The 20,312-nt window shown below is 42.5% G+C and overlaps 1 protein-coding gene across 4 annotated transcripts in view; it reads right to left on the bottom strand.

Moving 5' to 3' along the window:
• LHFPL3 (LHFPL tetraspan subfamily member 3) overlaps window positions 1-12,204 on the bottom strand; it is a 570,799-nt gene extending 558,595 nt beyond the window's left edge. Inside the window, exon 1 of one of the 4 annotated variants that reach the window (XM_053218593.1) lies at window positions 11,479-12,204. In XM_053218593.1, coding sequence (XP_053074568.1) covers window positions 11,479-11,920 — 442 coding nt within the window. In that variant the 5' untranslated portion in view covers window positions 11,921-12,204. The remainder of the gene's footprint in view (window positions 1-11,478) is intronic. The other 3 variants (XM_027071721.2, XM_027071720.2, XM_027071719.2) reach the window with 3 other exon arrangements.
• Between the last annotated feature and the right edge of the window lie 8,108 nt (window positions 12,205-20,312).

The following is a 20,312-nucleotide window of genomic DNA, read 5'->3' as shown; positions in this document are numbered from 1 at the left end:
TTGTAGATAAAGGAGGTTTCCCCTCTACTGCACATATTCTGAACAAATCCCTTTTCTTATTCTTTTTCACCCTTCATATTTTACCCTTCACTCTCTACCCTCTAACGTGTTATCTTGCAAGTAGTGTCAGGGGGAAAAGGACTGTGGACCTGACCTTACAAAAGGGAAAGTCCTGACAAACACAAGATGACAGGGCTGGAGCTCCCTCTAGAGCCCATCCTGCACTCGATGGAGGGGTCTCAGTAAAGTGAAGTGGGGCTAGGGAGATCCTGGCCCATTTCCCCATCTGAGTTCATCTTGCTGGGGAGCCCTTTCCAGCAGACTGAGAGGTCAAGAAGAGCAGAGCTAACCACTCTGACCTCCAGGACACAGCTGGGACACTGCCTGGCAGTGCTCACCAAGCATCTCTTTACCAGCGTGTCTAAAAGCGGAGTCTGACTGAGCATCCCTATTTAGCAAGTTCTCCAGTCCACCTCAACTCTGGATATTTACTCCAAAAGGGATGTAGGCAGAGAATGTTCATGTGTTCATTAATCCGTTCAGTGGTTTGGGTTATAGTCATAGACGTAGCCTTAACAAACTGATATTCTCCTTTTACAATAAGCTAATGACTTTACACCTGAAATGAAAATATTAATGAGGCCATGTTGAGTTTGTTTTTCTTACCTTCTTCAGGAAAGCTAAAGAAATACAAGGTGACTGGGGCACCAGGGTGGCTCAGTTGGTTGAGCATCCGACTCAATTTTGGCTCAGGTTATGATCTCGTGGTTCCTGAGTTCAAGCCCCACATCGGGTTCTGCACTGATAGTGTGGAGCCTGCCTGGGATTCTCTCTCTGATCCTCCTCAACTCACTTGCACACACAAGTGTGTGTGTGTGTGTGTGTGTGTGTCTCTCAAAATAAATAAATAAATACTAAAAAAGATTCTTAAAAAAAAAGAGTTTAAGTTCGTGTTAACAGGGTGTAGCTCTTCCATTTTATTTGTCTAGAGTGATGACTCAAAGTAACAAAAACGTATTTTGGAGATAATTTTGAACTGTTCAATCACTTACAAACTTATAAAAAAAGAAAAAAGAAGAAGCAGCAGCTATGTTTTGAAGGCAATGTGGACCAGACAACCTTTGGATTATGTCAAGACCAAAGTACTTAGGCATTCTTATTAAGTTCTTCTCAGATGATAGGGAAATATTATCAGATATTACTCAAATTATTTTCTCTTCACAGTTATCAAAAGCAACATCGAATATTCTTGATCTTTAGTAACATCATATAACAGAAACATTTTAGAGGTAGCATTTGCCCTTGGCCTATAGGAATTCAGTCTAAGAATAGTAGCAATGAGATCAGAGGTACAACCGGCAAAGGACCACCCCAGCTCTAGGTTAGGGAAACAAAAAGGACGGAATGAGGAATACCTCCCACTCCTAAGCAGGCTTGAAGGGAGAAGTCTGGTAAACATTTGGCAATGATTTTCCTTGTAAATACCAGCTCCTTCCCTTGATACAGCATGGTGAAAATGCACACTGAAGCAAATGCACATCAAGTTGGGAGGCAAGAGAAAGCAGAAACAGAACTGCCCTGGGAATCATATGTGTTACTCTCAATTCCACCACCGTGTAATTTTGGGAAGACTCTTAATTTCTCTCAGACTCAGAGGCAACATTCTTCAGGGAAGGGGGAAAGTCTGATTTTTGGCTCAAACCACTTACTGGCATGAGACCTCGAACAACTTTTTAAGCCTCAATGTCTTCATCCGCAAAATGGGTATAATACCACTAACGTTGTAGAATTGCTGTGAACTATACACTAAAGATTTTTGAAAATGGTAACTGCTCAATAGTTTAGTGTTTTCCATTACTGTTTCTTTACCTAGAAAATGAAGAGACTGCTAAATAGTTATTAATATCCTTCCAACTGTTAAAAGCCTTTGAGTCTATATCCATTTGGCCCTGGGTTAAGTACATTTGTTTAAATGTTTGCTTAGAGAGATTGTTGCTCAGAGGTGGACCATGTCATTTTGCATCGCATGAATGAGATCAAATCACAGCTGGAAAAATAATTCTTATTTTCAATCCACCCACAAGTTAATAAGGAGACATTAGCGATCAAAGTCATTAATGGAAGAAAGAAAGAAAAAAAAGTCTCAAATATACTTAGGTTAAGTATGTTTTATCAAATCTACATCTACTGTAATACAAAATTACCTATGAATTGGCACAAAACTTTCACAATTTTCCAAAGAAGAGGTAATTCTTTTTTCTAAATTCACACTTTCATCTTTTCTCTAGAATAGTGAGTACACCCCACAGTAAGCAATACGTTATATGTTGTAATCTAGTCCACATATACATATATAAATATTTTAAGAAATAAAGGTTTCATGAAACCCTTACTATCTGCATTATATTCATATTTCCTGTGGTTTTAATCCAAGCTTTAATGCTGATCATGATCTGCTCAATTGATGTCATGACCCATCAAAGGGTCACCAACCATAGTTTGTAAAACACTACAGGACAGCCTTTCTCTATGAAGGTTTCTTAGAAATGCCAACTATTCAGTGCTATATCTTTTCCAGGTAACTGGTTAAAAGGTAGATATTCAGTTAACTAATATTTGGAATTATAGATCTACAATATTGATGGTTTTTAATCATCTGTATCTTAAATTTAATTAATCTAGCATGCACTAACTACCCATTCCTAATGTGTTCTGTAAATATATTTATCCTAAATACTCCATAGTTAGGATAGGTTCCCTTTCCCTATGAAAGGCATTATAGAGGGGCACCTGGGTGGCTCAGTCAGTTAAGCTTCTGACTTTTGATCTCAGCTCAGGTCTTGATATCACGGACATGAGTTCAAGCCCCACACTGGCTCCACGCTGGGTGTGGAGCATACGTTAAAAATTTTTTAAATAAAAAGTCAGGGCGCCTGGGTGGCTCAATTGGTTAAGTGTCTGACTTCGGCTCAGGTCATCATCTCACGGTCCATGAGTTCGAGCCCCGTGTCAGGCTTTGTGCTGTCAGTTCAGAGCCTGGAGCCTGCTTCAGATTTTCTGTCTCCCTTTCTCTCTGACCCTCCCCACTCACACTGTCTCTCTCTATCAAAAAATGATTAAACGTTAAAAAAAATTAAAAATTAAAAAAAAACATTATAGAAATCAGTTTAGCTTCACAATCTGTAACTAGATTTTCAAAGAGAAACTACAGGAATTCTATTTATCAAATTTCACAATGACTTTTTCTTTCTTTGGTTGGCTTATTTTAGTCCTCTATATTTTCATCTGCCATACAGGAAGTTTGATCATCTCTCTCTTTGAATAGATTGATATTAGAATCTATTATAACCCCTGAGTAGTAGGGGGGTGTACAACAGAGCCTTAATCTTTCCTTCTTGGGAACTGAGATTGGCACACAGCTTTGCAAGGTAATGCATATTCCAGCCTTCTGCTCTTCCTATGCCAATATATTTTTAAGCATTGATGATATCAACTCCAACAGGCTTTTGATGTTCTGAAATTCCACAGGCTTTGCAACCTTGAATTTCTTCTCGTCTTTTCTATTCATATTTCATTTATCGGTGTCACTCTTCAATGTCCCTGTCATTCTCCACAGCTGGATCTATTTGCCTATTTTTTAAAATACTGAGCCTTCTGTCAAGGATAATACTTCTCATTTTGATTTTTTGCAACCTCACTCTTGATCTTCATTAAAACCAAAAAATGGGGGCACCCGGGTGGCTCAGACACGTAAGCATCCAGTTCTTGATTTCAGTTCCAGTCATGATCTCACAGTTTGGGGGACTGAACCCCATGGCAGGCTCTGCACCAACCATGCAGAAACTGCTTGGAATTCTCTCTCCTGTCTCTCTGCCCCTCCCCTACTTGCATGTGTGCACCCACACACGCATGCATTCTCCTTCTGTCTCAAAATAAATAAACATTAAAAATGGAGAGGAGGTGTAGAGCACCCTGCCCCCGAGACTATTTCCACAACGTGTCTCCAGACACTTAAGGAAATGGGTCTATGATGCATGCCATACCAAAGCTAGGGCTTAGTTCCCTTCACACTCCTGTGTGCCATTGTTTTCTAATCGGACAAAGAATGAGGACAACTCTCTTCGATTAGTTAAGTTCTGTCTGTCCATTTCTGAGCTAAGGCCTCTTTTCTGATCTGCAATCACTTACCACTCCTTTCACTAACTTTCACTACTCTGCCACTAGCCCTTCCATTGATGAGTTATAATCTCAAAATTTCATGCAGTTAGACTAATTTCACTCAGCCTATCACTTAGGATCCTTTCACCTATTCAGCAGACACAGCCCCTGCCGCACTGCACATCTGGTTGCATGAGTGTTGGAAAGATGTCAGAATCCCGGTATGCGAGACCCATTATGGCGATCTCGTGTCAGCAACACTATTTCAGAAAGGGTTACTTTCTTCGTTCATTCTGTCCAGTAGTAGTTAGGTAGGGTTCACGTCTATGGTGGTCAAAAAATGCTTTCTCTTGCAAACCACTCATTTGTCTGTTTCATTTTCGCAGAGGACATGAGAAATGTGTTCAAGATTACAGTTACGACAGGGTAAACTAAGAAATGACACTCTGACCCTGTGCAATAAGCACATCATAGAATCATAACCATCATTTGAGAGATGCATAATATCAATTATGTGGACATTAAGAATGCTGGCAGAGGTCATTTTATTTCTTTTTTGAAATGCCCCAATGACTTTTCATAACAGTTTTACGTTTAAGCCATCAAATAACTTACCTACTACTGGCTATATGAACCAGCCTCTTACTTTCTGTCATTATTAATATCTTCTTGTTATTATTAAGAATAAAGGTCAGCTCCTTGGTCTTTCCTCATATCAAATAAAAATTCCAGTTGACTCATTATAAGAAAAAAATCACATTAATTAAAACTGGTGCTGACCCCCAAAGTTCAACTACATTATGGAAATTACACTTTAAAACTCTCCCAGTTGTCATGTCATTAAGCCCCCCAAATTAGAATTCTCTCAGGGAGTCTGCTCTTTGCTTCTCGCCAGTGTGACCTGAGGTTCTGTCTCCTCCTCACCCTATAGCCTCACACCATACACAGAGGTGCACTGAGCCACACACTCCACTTACAGTTATGTGTTCTGCTCGCTTCTTTTCTTAATTCTTTTAATGTTTATTTATTTTTGAGAGAGAAAGAGAGACACAGAGTGTGAGCGGGGGAGGGGCAGAGAGAGAGGGAGACACAGAATCTGAAGCAGGCTCCAGGCTCCGAGCTGTCACCAGAGCCCAAAGTGGGGCTCGAACTCATGAACAATGAGATCATGACCTGAGCCGAACTTGGATGGTTAACCGACTGAATGATCCAGGCGCTCCTCTGATTTCCTCATTTAAAATTTTATTCACTTTGAAAGATTCCTAAGGTATGTACATAAAATGCAATATACCGGCCTGGCCATCTGGATTCTCTTATCACAATATCATACCAAACATAAGCACTTATCACTAAATAATTGTTTTCATGGGTAAGCATCTGATACCACATTCTGGTTAAGTATATATTTATTTATCGATTGCTGAATAGAAGTATATAAGCACCTTGTTAGCATTTTTACAATGGAAAAAAAAAAGCTGTTAAATGCGCAGCCTTGCACCAAGACAAAAAACACCTAACAATATACTGCATGGGCTATATGGGGTCTGTTATTTTTCACAGATGTTCACTTAAAATCCCACTGTTATAAAAATCATTTGTTTTGACATTCACATTAATATATTTTTCAACATCTCTTCAACTGTCACATCCCTTGTCATGCTGCATAAAAGCAAAAAAAAAAAAAGGAAAGAAAGAAAGAAAACAGTTTCTGAATTCTCATTTTAAATCACTTTCTTATAAGTGTGACTTGGCAAATAGAAAATTCTTATAGGTGGAGCATAGTGTTAGAAAATGAAAACTGCCGTCACCAGTTGTACACCCCCTTCCCTCTGCATCTGAGCAAGTGTGTGGAATGCCCTGGAAGAAGAAAAACCCCTCTTTAAGGTCATTCCGTAACTCTGAACTTAGGATGGATTAACAGCTCCTTGAGGCAGGACGTCACTTCCTCATAGGCCCAGCACCAGCCCAAGGGTAAGAATTGGTGAAGGTCCTGAGGGCCTGTCAGTCCTAGCCTTGTCTCCTCTTCCAAGACCTGCATCACAGCTCTGCCACCCGTCTGAGCAGATCTGGCAGGATCCCTGGCAGGTCCAAGAACACATCTGCAATGACGCCCAGACAGATAAAGGGAAAGTCTGCAAAGACACATCCTCTCCTGTCTGGATTGCTCCTGAAGGTATGGAAGCAAATTCAATATAGAACAGGGTCCCTGCTCCTATGAAAGCCTGATCTTGTGATTCTTCCATAGAACCTCCTTTTGAATTATTTTTTTCATGAGAAATCAAATGAGGAAAAGGAAAAACTTGCTGAACCCTAAGATATAATTGACGATGTCCTATGGTTGTAATAAAGATCATGACCCTTGCATCAGAAAAGACCCCCATTTGGGAGTAAGTTCATCATGAATTAGGCTGCAAGTCATAATCACTGCTGTCAAAGAATGGCGGAAGAGATCCCTTAGTGCAATTACTGCTACAAACCAATGAGAAAGATGAGCATCGTGGCTTCAAAGAATATACGACATTCGCTTCTCAACAGGGCATGTGGGAAATTTTAAATCTCCCCTTTTCATTCTTTACCCCATTAATCATTCATTTTTCTATTCACGAACAATTTATTGAATATCTACTATTCAGCACATGACATGCACATACTACTGTGTGTCAAGGCACAGCAGTAAGAACACAAGAACAGTAACCATACCTAACACTCATAGAGCACTTGCATCCTGTGCACCAGGCACTGTTCCCAGGGTACACATTAGCTCTTTAATCCTTGCACCAATTGCCTGAGGTAAGCACAAGTACATGCCCACTTTGCAGATGAGCAACTGAAATACAGAGAAATTCATTCCCTCGGTCATACAGTCAGTGAGTGTCAGAGCCAGGTTTGAAACCCACATCTTTTCACTCCAGTGTCCAGATCTTGACCTTTATGCAATATGAAGAAAAACAGACGCGGCTTTATGGAAATTTCCATGTACTGGAGAAGACAGACGTTAAACAAATGCACAAACACCTCTATCATCTCAAATGTTGATAAGATAGATAAGAGCAAGGTGCCCTGAGACAGTACCATACAATATTGCAAAAGCTCTTCTTACAGGCTAAGAAATGCAGTGATTACCTCTGATGATTCTCTTCTCACCTAAACAACAAAGTTATAAAATTTAAGAAAGGAAGTTGGCTAAAAAGAGCTGAGAAAAACTAAGGCAGGGAAGCAGGGGAAAGTGACTAAGCAATTCAGCCCGTAACCCTTGCCATACAGCCTCGCCATCTTGGTGGCGCTTCTTGTTGGTACACTCCAAAGGACAAGAGGTGAGGATGTGGCAAATGCGATCCCTTCTCCCAAACTGATCTCTCCTGAATAAAGAAATCCAACCTGGAGCTGGGGCCCTACTTCATAGATGAAAGCAATTCCCTTCATCTGCTGCTTGTCCCCGAGAAGTCCATGGTGGATGTCTAAAAAACCATAAATTTTACTTTAATGCTTTAGCATATTTTTTTAAGTTTATTCATTTGTTTTGAGAGAGAGAGAGAAAGCACAAGCCGGGAAGGGGCAGAGAGAAAGAGGAGAGGGAGAGAATCCCAAGCAGGCTCCACATTGTCAGCACAGAGCCTGATGTGGGGCTTAAACTCACAAACCGTGAGATCATGACCTGAGCCAAAGTCTGACCCTCAACCAGCTGAACCACCCAGGCACCCCTAGCTTATTTTTTACTTTTAATTAATTTCTACATCCAATGTGGGACTTGAACTTACAACCTCAAGATCAAGAGGCATGTGCTCAACTGACTAAGCCAGCCAGGCACCCCTTAATGCTTTAGCTTATTAGAAAAAGAAAAGATTTCTTTAGCCTATAACAGTTAACACTTGGGCTTCTGGAAACAATTCCAGACATGGCTTACAGTCAATAAAACAAATAAACAAAACAACACCCTTATGAGACTTGGCTATTAATAGACTTGGAAACAGACAGACACACTGATTTTAAAGAGCAAGAACATGGAAGCAGAGAATCAAGTTCCCAGAGCAACAAAATTCTCTTTCCATCCTGATTAAAAAAAAAAAAAAATCTGGACTTTATTACCTACTTGACCAGTTTGTGTGAGAGAAATCATACAGAAAGAATAAAAGTCTCTTTTCTTCCCAAGAAGTTGTCTCTCTGTAAATTAGGAAAACGTTGCATCTCTGATTGCTGTTACTTATTCTATGTATTATTTTTATGTCTTCAGTCTTTATATTAGACATGGTCCATAAGTATAGGATTACATCCAGAAGTAGTGTGACATAACTAGCTCCTAATTCGGCAACTTCACTCTACTGAGGTTAATAATGATTTACAGGGGAGAGCAAGAGGGACAGAGCAAGGAGTTCATAATAGCACCATTAATTATATGTGCTTCGCATATCTAGATAGAAGACCAACATCATTTTCAGGTCCAATAAATTAAGTATTTTTTCTAGTTCCTTGCTCAGAATCATAATAAGGATAACTCTTGATGTTGTATTGCCCCCAAGAAAGTCTCCTGCTTCCTCATCTTCTTATCATTTCATATGGGATTTTATGTTCTACTTGGCTCTGATTTATGGTGTTACTACGTGAAAATGCTTAGATACCTGAAAACACAAGTTAGTCGCTTGACTTCCAATGAGGGTTAAACAATCTCTAATAAGCAAATAGCACATTAAGTCTCATCTGTCATAGCTTGCAAATTACACTTGAGATTAGCCTAGGTACAGTTAAATTATAAGCATGAGAAGGCGGAACATGAGAGGGGAATGGTCTAAAGGTTAGAACCTAAACTTTGAGAATAACTTACATTATGCTAAATGTCTTGTTAGTGTCGTGAGACTTCAAAAAAGAAAACCACTACATGTGACATCTTTTTTAAAATGCTTCTTTAATTAATTATTAAGTAGGCTCTATGCCCAACGTAGGGCTCGAACTCACACCCCAGAGGTCAAGAGCTGCATGCTCTACCGACTGAGCCAGTCAGGGGCTCCTAAATGTGACATTCTTCAAAAGTATCTTCTATATCCCACTCCTTAAAAATTTGTGAACATAATTGACTTTTATTCTTAACTACCCCATCGTCATAATCCATTCTCCCTTAATTAATATATTTCATTAATAAACAAAATTACGTCTTTCTGTGGTTTATCTAGGAATACCAAATAAATTGCGAAGAAAGGTTTTAAAAAGTATGCCTACAAGCTAAAGTCCTGGACTCCTTCAAAAATGAAGTAAATGCCCAAATATCTTCATTAGCACAAAGGCCATCATCACATTTTATGGTGACATATTGGAAACAGGATCGTGTATTTATGTCAAATTTCTGAAAACATGACATCATATTTTACTACCCCAGAATGATTCCTCTCTGCTCTATTCCAGGAAAAGGAAAGAAAAAAAACACCATAATAGTTGCAGTCGTATTAACTTCAAAGCTGGCAATTCTTTCCCAAAGATGTTTTCTTTCCTTTTTAAAATAAGACAAAAACAGAACAGCTTGGGTTCAGAGTATGGAAACTCATAAAAATAAAATATTTAAGAATACGTTGCTGAGAAATCACCCGCAAATTACTTTGAGACCTTCGAAAAACAATCTACTTTGAATCACCAGTCTAAATAGGTCATTTAACTTAGAAAAATTAAAATTAGCTGTGCAGGGTCAATTCCTTTTCTAAAAAACAGCTGCATCCTCAGTGTCCTCTTGTCGTCAAAGTCAAACCAGAGCCAAATGTCAAGAACAACTATAATACGTGACTTTATTCCAAATCTCAAAGTTAGTCTGCTCTTGAAATGGCCACAAAAGTTAACATTATATATAAAAACAGAGAGCGTCTGTGGGGTGCTTGGAGCATTTCAGGAGGATAGTGGTTTGGGGGCGGTGGTTCTCTCCCAAGGCTCTTTTCTTGCCTTTCACCTGCACATGTTCCCATAACGTGGCAAATCAAAATCAGCTGAGACACGCACTTCATACATAGCAAATATTTCCATAACACAAGTTTAGGCTCCCACAAGTTTCTCTTATGCCAACCAGCAATACAAGGTCATGAACCTTCATGTTCTTGTCCAGCACCTCTAAGGGCTTCATCATCCTGGTAAACTCGGGGATCAAGCCCCTACTCCCCAAAAAACCTCCCCAAACGTAAGAGTAAGTACAAAATCCTAAAGGTAACATGAGCCTTAAAGAATGAAAACAGTAAGACCAAACACAAATGAAACCATTTGACTGCCTGAAATATCCTATATGCTTGCACAACCAGATCACTCATAAAATTAAAAGGACCCAACCATGTTGGAACAGGAGGGTGTCAAGTGTTGGAGGCTGCCTTTATAAGGCAGGGCATCCAAGGTGGCTACCAGAGTGGGAATCCGCATTACAGGAAGGAGAGAAAGGAGTCAGTTTTGTTTCACGATTCTCCAAAGCCACCGGGAAACGCACCCCTATCCTTTCTGGGTTAAAAGTAACTTTAATGCCCAGAAAAAGTACTTCCATGTCCTCTAGCTAGAAACATTCTATCAACCACAGGCAAAAGCGATCAGAAATAATAATGGAACAGGTTTTCCTCTCAGCCCATCTCCCTAAAGCCACTTCCCCAAAATGAGATCTCGAGAAATCTTGATTCCCTCAAGATCTCTGCTTAAGGATTTAACGTAAGGACCTTTGCCAACAAGGAAGCAAACGGAAGACTTGACATTAACATTTGGGGAATTGCTAAAAGGAGCATGCTAAGCTACATTTTTCTTAAAAGGCTGAAAACCACAACAGGATTAGCATCTACTCATTTCCAGATGGATGATAAAATTTTTGTAACTGCCCGGGACAGAGTGAAACAGTTTCACTCCAGCACCACCCCCTCCTGAAGCAATGACAGAAACAGTCCCACAGAGGGACAGGGCAGGCTGACTCTCCTTCCACTACAACCTCTCCAAATCCGCTTTTCGCCAGGCTGGGTCAGTCCCCTCCTTAGTCCCTCAGCTCGCGCCCTAAGCGGCCGGCCCCTTCTCCCCACCTCCATTTACGAGCGGACTCGGCCCAGCAACCGCCCTTCCTCCTGCGCGTCCCCCTGGGCGGCGTCCCCCGCGCTGGGGAGGTTCTGGAAAGCCCGGGACAACGCGCGGGTGCCGGGCTGGGGAACCCCGGGGGTTCCGGCCGCCCAGGGCTCCCGCCCTCACCCCACCCCCCACGCCCTGGCGGATTAAGTTGCTCGGCACCCCGCGGCGCGCACGGCCCCCGCCCCTCCTACTCCCGCCCCTCTGGGCTCGGGCGCCCCGCGGTACCCCCCGCCTCCGCGGAGGTGAGCGCGCACTCACCGGAGGTGAGCTGCATCCAGGCACAGATCTTGTACACCGTAGCCGTGTTGCAGAAGAAGAAGAGGGTAAAGCAAACGATGCAGGCGATGATGAGCATCATGGAGAGGCCGATGAAGAAGGAGGCGGCTTTGAAGGCGCCCGAGGGCAGCGTGGAGAAGTCCGTGAAGCTGCCCCTGCAGGTCAGCTCCCGGGAGAAGCCGTTGCCGATGCAGTAGTGGAAGAGCCCGAAATAGCCGGCTTGCGGGGTGTCCACGCCGTCGCCAATCCAGTAGGGCTGGATGAAGCACACCACGTTGACGATGGCAAAGCAGATGGTGAAGATGGCCCACAGCACGCCGATGGCCCGCGAGTTCCGCACATAGTTGGTGTGGTACAGCTTGGCAGCCTCCTGAGCCGGGAGCATCGCGGCGGCGGCGGCGGCAGCGACGGCGGCTCCGGGCATTCTCCCCCTCCTCCTCCTCCTCCTCCTCCTCGTCCTCCGCCTCCCCCCGCCTCTCCGCGCTCAGGAGACACACTCACCGAGCCGCGCGCGCTGCAACTCCCCTGCCTCTGCCTCAGCCCAGCAGCGCCAGTTTCAGAGTCTGCATCCTCGCTCCCGGAAGGAGGGCGGGGGAGCGCTGAGCACCCCTCCGGCTCGCCTGGCACAGCCTCCCGGCCCCCCTCCCTCCCTCCCTCCTGGCCCGGGCTCCAGCCCTCCTCACCGCCCTCCACCCCTCTACCCGCCGCCGCCGCTGCAGCTGCTGCAGCTGAAGGCGGCAAATCCCGCGCGGGGCAGTGTGGCGCGCGAGCTCGGGCGCCCCCCACTCCGCTTCCCGCCTTCCGCCCCATGCCCCCTCCCCCCGCCGGCCGCCCCGGGGTGCGGAGGACCGCCACCACTCTAGGACGCCCCTCGAGTGGTGGGCGTGTGCCACAGAAGCGGGACTGGAGTTGGGGGGCGTGGGGTGAGAATCTAAGGAGCCAGCGGGAGCACCCATAGGGATCCTAGAGGCGATCCCAGGATCCCGGTTGGTGTTAGGGAGCGGGCGTGGGAGGCTGATTCTGGGAGCATTTCTGCACCGCACAGCAACGTGCTTCGACCTCTGCATCTTTGCGGAGGCGCGAGGGGCCGCGCGGCAGGTGTAGGCAAGAGACGCCAGGAAGAGGAGACGTACTGCCCCCCAGAGCCTCTCTGTTACAACCACAGAACTGCCCCCTGGCTAACTCCTCCGTTGCCAGGTGTTCCACGAGGTGGAGACAGAAGTTGGACAGGAGTCTCGCAGACAATCATGTAAAAGGCACAATTCAGGGGTGGTCTCATAGCTGCTCTACTGAGCTTGTTTCCTCTTCGCGTTACCCCCCAGCATGCAGCCAACCGAACTGTAGCCAGTGGATGCCCTGTACTTTCCTTTAAGTCAGGTCATTTTCCCCACAAATCCTGCCATCGATGGAGCCTGCGGGGCATGGAAGTGACTGGGTCACAGAAACGTGTAGATTGTCTGAAAACACTGGGTTCTTTGGCTAGTGTTGTATTTCTTAGGCAAATATTCGTTGGCAACTATTCTGTGTCTAGGCACTGCGCTGAGTGCTAAGGATACAGTGAAGACAGCGGACGATTGTTTTCATTGTCCAGGTATCTCTCACAACCCAAAGCTCCAGCTAGCCAGAGAGTTGTTTTCAGAGTAATTTTCCTGTGAACTATCCACAGTGTAATTCCTTACATTTTCATGTAGCATTGCTGTTTTACAAACTGTACTTTGTACTGTTTCCTTAGTTTAATTTTTTCCCTTTACAGTCGTTCCGTTGCTCTTTTAACAGTCCCTGCCTTTCAATCTCCATTTCCTTCTTTTCCTTGGCCACTCTTGGTTTCTGCTGATTCTGATGTAAAGAAACATGTAAACACCATCACCACCCCACCCCCCTCAAAGCAACGAAACCAGAATGCTCAATAGCAGCTGACAATATTGGTAATAAACCATTTTGGCCCATGTGACCATTGAATTCTCTGAGCAGAAAGAAGAGAATTCTGTTAGAATTTGACCCTTAAGTCTACACTCACTTCCACACTTAACCATGATGAAAAACATAGAGGCTCCTTGATAGTATCTTGCCATTATGCTCAAAATGCCCACCTTACAAGAACATGAGAAACGGGGTACCAGGTGGAATACAAAACTACCAGGAATGTATAGGAAAATTTAGAATGGTTCACTGGGGGCAGAGGGTGTTGGGGAGGAAGGAAGAAAAGCTCCAAAAGGCATTCTGCTACATAAATACCTATGACTTGGAAGAGGATTCACATCAGACCCTAAGTCATGAAGACCAACCATTCCCATCATCTGATAACCCGAAGATTGGAAATTGTGTGGGGAGAGAGAGGGAGAGAGTAGAAATAGGAATACAAGATCCACAAGATGATGAAGGGGCTATTGTTGAAACTGGGAAAGGGGCGCCTGGGTGGCTCAGTCGGTTAAGCGTCCGACTTCAGCTTAGGTCATGATCTCATGGTGCGTGAGTTCGAGCCCCGCGTCGGGCTCTGTGCTGACAGCTCAGAGCCTGGAGCCCGTTTCAGATTCTGTGTCTCCCTCTCTCTCTGCCCCTCCGCTGTTCATGCTCTGTCTCTCTCTGTCTCAAAAATAAATAAACATTAAAAAAAAAAAAGAAACTGGGAAAGAATCTAAAGGGTTAGTGTTGGAATGTTACATTCAATTTGTCCTATAAGCATGAAATTCCAGTGTTACAGTTCCAGGTCCTTTAGACAGGTCTTTGGAAATCAAGCGGTCAGAATTAAAACAGGAGTATAAGGCAAGTAGGTTTAGGTGACTAAGAATTTTTTGCAAGGATGATTGTAGATTCTCAGAAGGTCTTTAAGAAATCAGAGGCATTTGGGGGAGGTGGGGACGATGACCTAAATATGAGCCAGCCCAATATAACACTTGCAAGCCTCTAAAAATATAATTCATGATGATGCATCATCAGTGCATTGGTGGCAGTGGAGGGTCAGAACTTCTGTTAGGTTTCATTTGTCTTAACGCCCCTGAAGTTGCTGGTAAATCAGAAAATCAGAAGAGTTTTAGCATGGAAGAAGAAGAGGGAAGGTGAGGGTAATCAGATTTATGGGGCCATCTGGCAGGCCATGTGTCCCAGGGGCAGAGATAGCTTTACAGCATGAACTGACAGTTATTTCTAGTGATTCTCCCAAGCCCTCAAATCCCCCTAAACCTGCTTGTATGAAGTGGTCTTTCTTTAAAATCAATGCCTAAAAGAGATCTTGCTGCTCCCATGGGGTAGTTGAGATGGAAGGTTGCTGAGAGGGAAAAGTCTGAGAATCAAAAAGCCTGGTTTAAACCTGTGTTTAAATTGCCTTTATAGGACAGAGAAAAGACTGGCGAGTGACTCAGATTCAAATGTTGTGATTCAAAGAGCTTTTCTATTTGAGTCATACCCAAGGAGAGCCCTATTCTTATTCCAGGTTTGGAATTGCCTCTAGGTTCGTGCTCAGAATCACTACACCAAAAAAGCACACTCAAGGTGTCCACTTTGTCAACAGCAACTAGGAAGAGACGGGTGTTGGTGTATTGCAGAATTAAAGTGCTCCCATGGATTCCCCTGAGAACCTGACTTGTTGCTCCTTGAGGTGAGGGGTCAGTCAGGGATGAACCGAATGCTGCCAATGGCCCTTCCCCTACATTTATCCTGCCCTGCACCACAGCAGATTTCCAGGATGAGCAGGGTCTCCCAAGACTCTCAGAACTAGGGATGAACTACAACTGCTGTAAACACCTTAGTTGCCATCAGTGAATTCAGATTATTCTTCTACATCTTCCTAAATCCTTCCATTGCTCATCCCAACCTGGCTCTTGCCCTTTGCAACCAGAAACTCCAGATGTAAGATTGTCCCGAAGCTGAATCTAAACTTTTGTCTGACACCATGCAGACTTTAGGAGTTCAGACAGCTAAGCACCTGGGCAGCTCATTACATTCATCAAATAGGATGTGACCAGGAAAGCTGTTTGGGGGAAGAGGAAATAATAAAACTAGCCTGATTCATGCTAAGAAGTTACTATTGATAGAAGACTATTTTGAAACTATAACATGATTCATTTGTGCTAAATAACTAGTAGAAGTCAGTGTCACTGACAGCTTCAAATTAGACATACTGAACGTTCAAATCTCAAACTTCATTGTTAAAAATGTTTTTCTCTTACTGCCACAAAGAGTCAGTAGTGAGACCCACTCTTTTCCCAAATGTGTCTTAATGAATGTTAGGACCAGAAAAGAGAAAACAACAAAAGAAGAATAGTTAGACTGTGTAATACAACTAAAAGGATCCTGGGTAAGTTAAAGGATGAACTGTTTTGATCCCAAATTTATCTGTGATGACTTGAGAAAGTGTAAATGCCTTGGGGGGCAAAAGACAGGTTCCAGAGGCGGTACCACCTCTGCCTACCTGGGAGAGCCTGAGGCTTCTGGGTCCTCATTTTCTCATCTCTAAAATTATGGTGAGGGAGGGAGGATATAAGATGAATTCCAAAGTCCCTTTCTACAGTAGAATTCTATTCTGTTCTACAAAGACTATTCTAGGATGACTTTGCAAAAAAAGATAAAACCTAGTACTTGCAGAAAAAAATGAGGCAAGACCTAACAAGAGATATCAGATTCATGATGGAGATATTTTATTTGAAATTGAAAATCCCTTCTGAAATCCAACTGTTATAATTTTTTCAGGTAATCAGTACTTAGTGTTTTCAGGTAAGTCATTGCTACGACCTTGGAAAATGGAGAAAGCGATGATTTCTAAAATCTGTTATTTAATCACATTCTAGGGCTATTACCAAGGTCAGTATCAGATCCCACTCCAGAATATAAAGATTCTAGTAATGAATCTCTTTTCAATGACCAAGGATTTCCCTCTGCCCCTGCCCCCCTTAGTTCTCTTTTAGGGCTTTTCAAACATCAGGAAACACCTCTTAGTCACTAGGTCTGCAGTGGCAATCAAATGCATTGAGTGTTTCAATGCCCCCTGCAAATCAAGATCACATTGATCACAAGGCTCTGATTTCGTCGTACCTTAGTCCACACAGTTGTAAAGAGATGTGAGCTCCACATAAGGAAAGCAATGGGAAACAAGAACATCAGTCATTCTCCTATGAAGAATGAAGCATAATTGTCATTTGAGGTATGATTTTTTTTAAGTTTGTAATGGAGAAATTATTATATTAAAGTTTTTGGTTCAGTATATACGTTCTATTCTCTTTCAATGTAGCACTCATTGGATCTTCCTAATTTTTTTAAAAAAAATAAGTCTATCTACTGGTAATTCTGAAACTGCTTCATGGAGTTTCCCACCCAACGTGCACCTTGTTTGAAAATCAATACCTCCATTTGGAATACCTACCCTTGTACTTTCAATATAGGGCTCATATTTGGAACCACTGCTTGGATTCTCTGCTGAACACATCTTTATTCACAAAGCTTGTCTCTCCCATTTGGCAATCACTTGAGTCTCTCAAACCTCAGTTTAGGTCTTTCTGAGAATCTCCCCAACCCACACAGCATATATTTAAAGTCTATAGCCCCAAATACCCCTCTAACTGTAAAGGCAACTTCCTTTTACCGCTACAGTAATACAAAAATATTACTTTTGATAATTCAGTGCTTTTGTTGAAGAGACACTTTTTTATGCCTACATTAGTCAGCTTTTGCTGCAGAAGCAATCCAGACTCACAGGCTTATAACCACAAACATTTACTTCTAACCCAGACCACATGATGGTTACTGGTTGGCTCAGGTTCTGCTCCAGGCAGTGGACATAACTGCAGGTCTGCTTGTATTCTCATTCTGAGATCCAAGTTGAAGGAGCAGCCCTTATCTGGGATATGTTGTTGGCATAAGGACAGAAGTATAAAATGATACATCAAATTGTAAAACTGTATCTAAAACTTCTGCTCAACTTTGGCATATAGCATGTCACCACATATTCCATTGGCCAAAGCATATCATATGCAGAAACCAAAAGTCAATATGCTAGGGATATAAAATGCTCTTGCAGGAAACAAATGAGTGAAAAGGCATTTAATCAAATGTACCACATTCAACCTCTGATAGGACTTTAATCCAACTTACTTTTCAAATGTTTCCTGGAAAGACTATATGCGCATATGATTTTTGCTTGAAAGTTATAGAGTATTTCATTTTAGATAAACACTTCATCCCATTAACTCTTTTTTTTTCCTTCAAGAATCCTCCACTACTTTTTATTTCATGGAAACTTAATAAACTGAAAATAATCTCATGAGAAGTTAAATTCATAATGAATTTCTTCACTTCACAATATTCAGATACAATATGTGATTCTGCCTGTTGAGGTGTGTTTGCTCAGAAATGGCATTTAGTTTCAAAGTGGGAAAAAAAAAACATGTGCATTGTGAATTCTCACAAGTCTACAGTGTTCTCCAAGCTGTATAAATCCTTTAAAAACTTAAAACAACAACACCAATAAAAAAAAGGTACACCCCCAGGAATGACTTATAATTATTATAATAATGTTACTTAAACGTACAGAGTTAATATTAAAAGCATAAACCTTAATTAACTTTCAATCATAGCAGCATGAAGAAGGCAGTGCATCCTCTCCCCAAAAGCAAATATAAAACAGAATGAAAGTGTCAAAACAGCCATTTTAAGGCTCTGAAGGTTGACCAAACGCAAAAGCAAACTGAGAACTGTTTATTCATGATGAATTTTAGTAAGAAAATTTAGTAAGAAATTTATTTTTTTAAGATTTAAAAACAATTTTTTTTAATGTTTTTATTTATTTTTGAGACAGAGAGAGACAGAACACAAGCAGGGCAGGGGCAGAGAGAGAGGGAGACACAGAATCTGAAACCGGCTCCAGGCTCTGAGCTGTCAGCACAGAGCCTGACGTGGGGCTTGAACTCACGGACTGTGAGATCATGACCTGAGCCGAAGTCGGATGCCCAACCAACTGAGCCACCCAGCTGCCCCTAGTAAGAAATTTAGTAAGAAAATTGTGAGTCTGTGGTCTTTTTGCCTGAGGTATCTTTCTTCCTACTTACCCCCTGATTCAATCAACTTATTATTTTAGCAGTACAGGGCTGGCAATGAACACCATCATCTTCTGCCAGAAGGAGAAGACTTCATTTGGAGAGGAGGACAAAAGTCCATGCCAGACAACATTATTACTAAATTTAGCAAGCTCAGTAGGCAATGAGTGTGGAAAACTCATGGCTCTACTAGCCTGAGGTCCCTCTTGAGGCAAGCAGTCAGAAACAATGCAGACAGTCTGGAAATAAGAGAGCCATAGACAAACTACATAAGCTTTCCACATATTCCTGGACAACTGAAGAATGGCATACACATTCAGGGGAGACAAAAGACAATTTGGTGAAAGTAAAAGCTTGAGGAAGACTTGGGGCATGCCTGGCTGGCTCAGTCAGTAGAGCATGTGACTCAATCTCAGGGTAGTGAGTTCAAACCCCCTGTTGGGCCTGGAGCCTACTTAAAAAGGTGGGGGGAGCTGTGTAGCTTAGTCAGTTAAGTGTCCAAGTTCAGCTCGGGTCATGCTTTCTCAGTTTGTGAGTTTGAGCCCCACATTGGGCTCGCTGCTGTCAGCACAGAGCCCACTTTGGATCCTCTGTCTCCCTCTCTCTGCCCACCCCAGCTCATGCGTGTTCGCTCACTCTCTCTCTCAAAAATAAAAAATAAACATTAAAATAAACATTAAAAAAAATTTTTAATTCTTTAAAAAAAATGCCGAGGAAGACTTGAGAAATAAATGCCTGAATCAGTTGTTAGAAGATAGAAGTTTTACAGGTTTGATGAATTTGAGCATAACCTCTACTGAAATCATCGCCTGCCCACTAAGCTATGAAGACTCAGGGGAAACCTCTAGGAAATCAGACTAAAAACTAAATACAGATTTTTTTTTAACCTGAGCGGAGATATCAGCAGTTGCAGACTATAAGGGAGATAGCTCCTATAAGTTAAGTTCATGCAAGTTCCTGAAAAAAATTCCTCAGGAGGGAAAAATCAGAATCTAAAGTTGCTGTTACTTATTATCTAAAATGTTCGGTTTTCAAAGCAAAATAATTGAGACATGTAAAGAAATAGGAAGTCTAATCCTTACACAGGAAAAAAATTAGTCAGTGGAAACCAACATTGAGTGGCCCCCGATGTTGGTTTTAGCAGACAAAAAAACTTCAAAGCAGCTATTTAAAATAATGTTTAAAATGAGAGGCGGGGTGCCCGGGTGGCTCACTCAGTTGAGTGACTCTTGATTTCAGCTCAGGTCATGAATCCAGGGTTGTGGGATGAGCCCCGAGTTGGGCTCCTCACTAAGTGTGGAGTCTGCTTGAGATCCTCTCTCGCACTCTCTCTCTCTCTCTCTCTCTGTCTCCCTCTGCCCCTCTCCCACTTGCACTCTCTCTTTCAATAAAAGTAAATAAATACATAAAAATGAGAATAAAAGGAAACCATGTTTAAACATTCATGTTTAAAGTTTATTTATTTATTTTAAGAGAGAGAGCAAGAGAGAGAAAGTGAGCACAAGCGGGGCAGGGTCAGAGAGAGAGGGAGAGAGAGAGAATCCTAAGAATCTGAGCTGTCAGCTCAGAGCCTAATGCAGGGCTTCAACCCATGACCTAAATGGAAACCAAGAGTCAGACACTTAGCCAACTAGGCCACCCAGGCACCCCTGACACACTGTACATTTTTAAATGATAGTAACATAGTCACAAAATAAGAAATTAACTTTACTTCCATAAAGAGAGTTCACCAGCAATTTTCTGGACTTCTCCCAGGTAATGGCAATGGCAACCCTTAGGGAAAGAAGACTA

Source organism: Acinonyx jubatus, chromosome A2 (assembly GCF_027475565.1).
Source record: "Acinonyx jubatus isolate Ajub_Pintada_27869175 chromosome A2, VMU_Ajub_asm_v1.0, whole genome shotgun sequence".
NCBI classification, from domain to species: domain Eukaryota; kingdom Metazoa; phylum Chordata; class Mammalia; order Carnivora; family Felidae; genus Acinonyx; species Acinonyx jubatus.
This window is presented reverse-complemented; position numbering and strand designations above follow the sequence as displayed.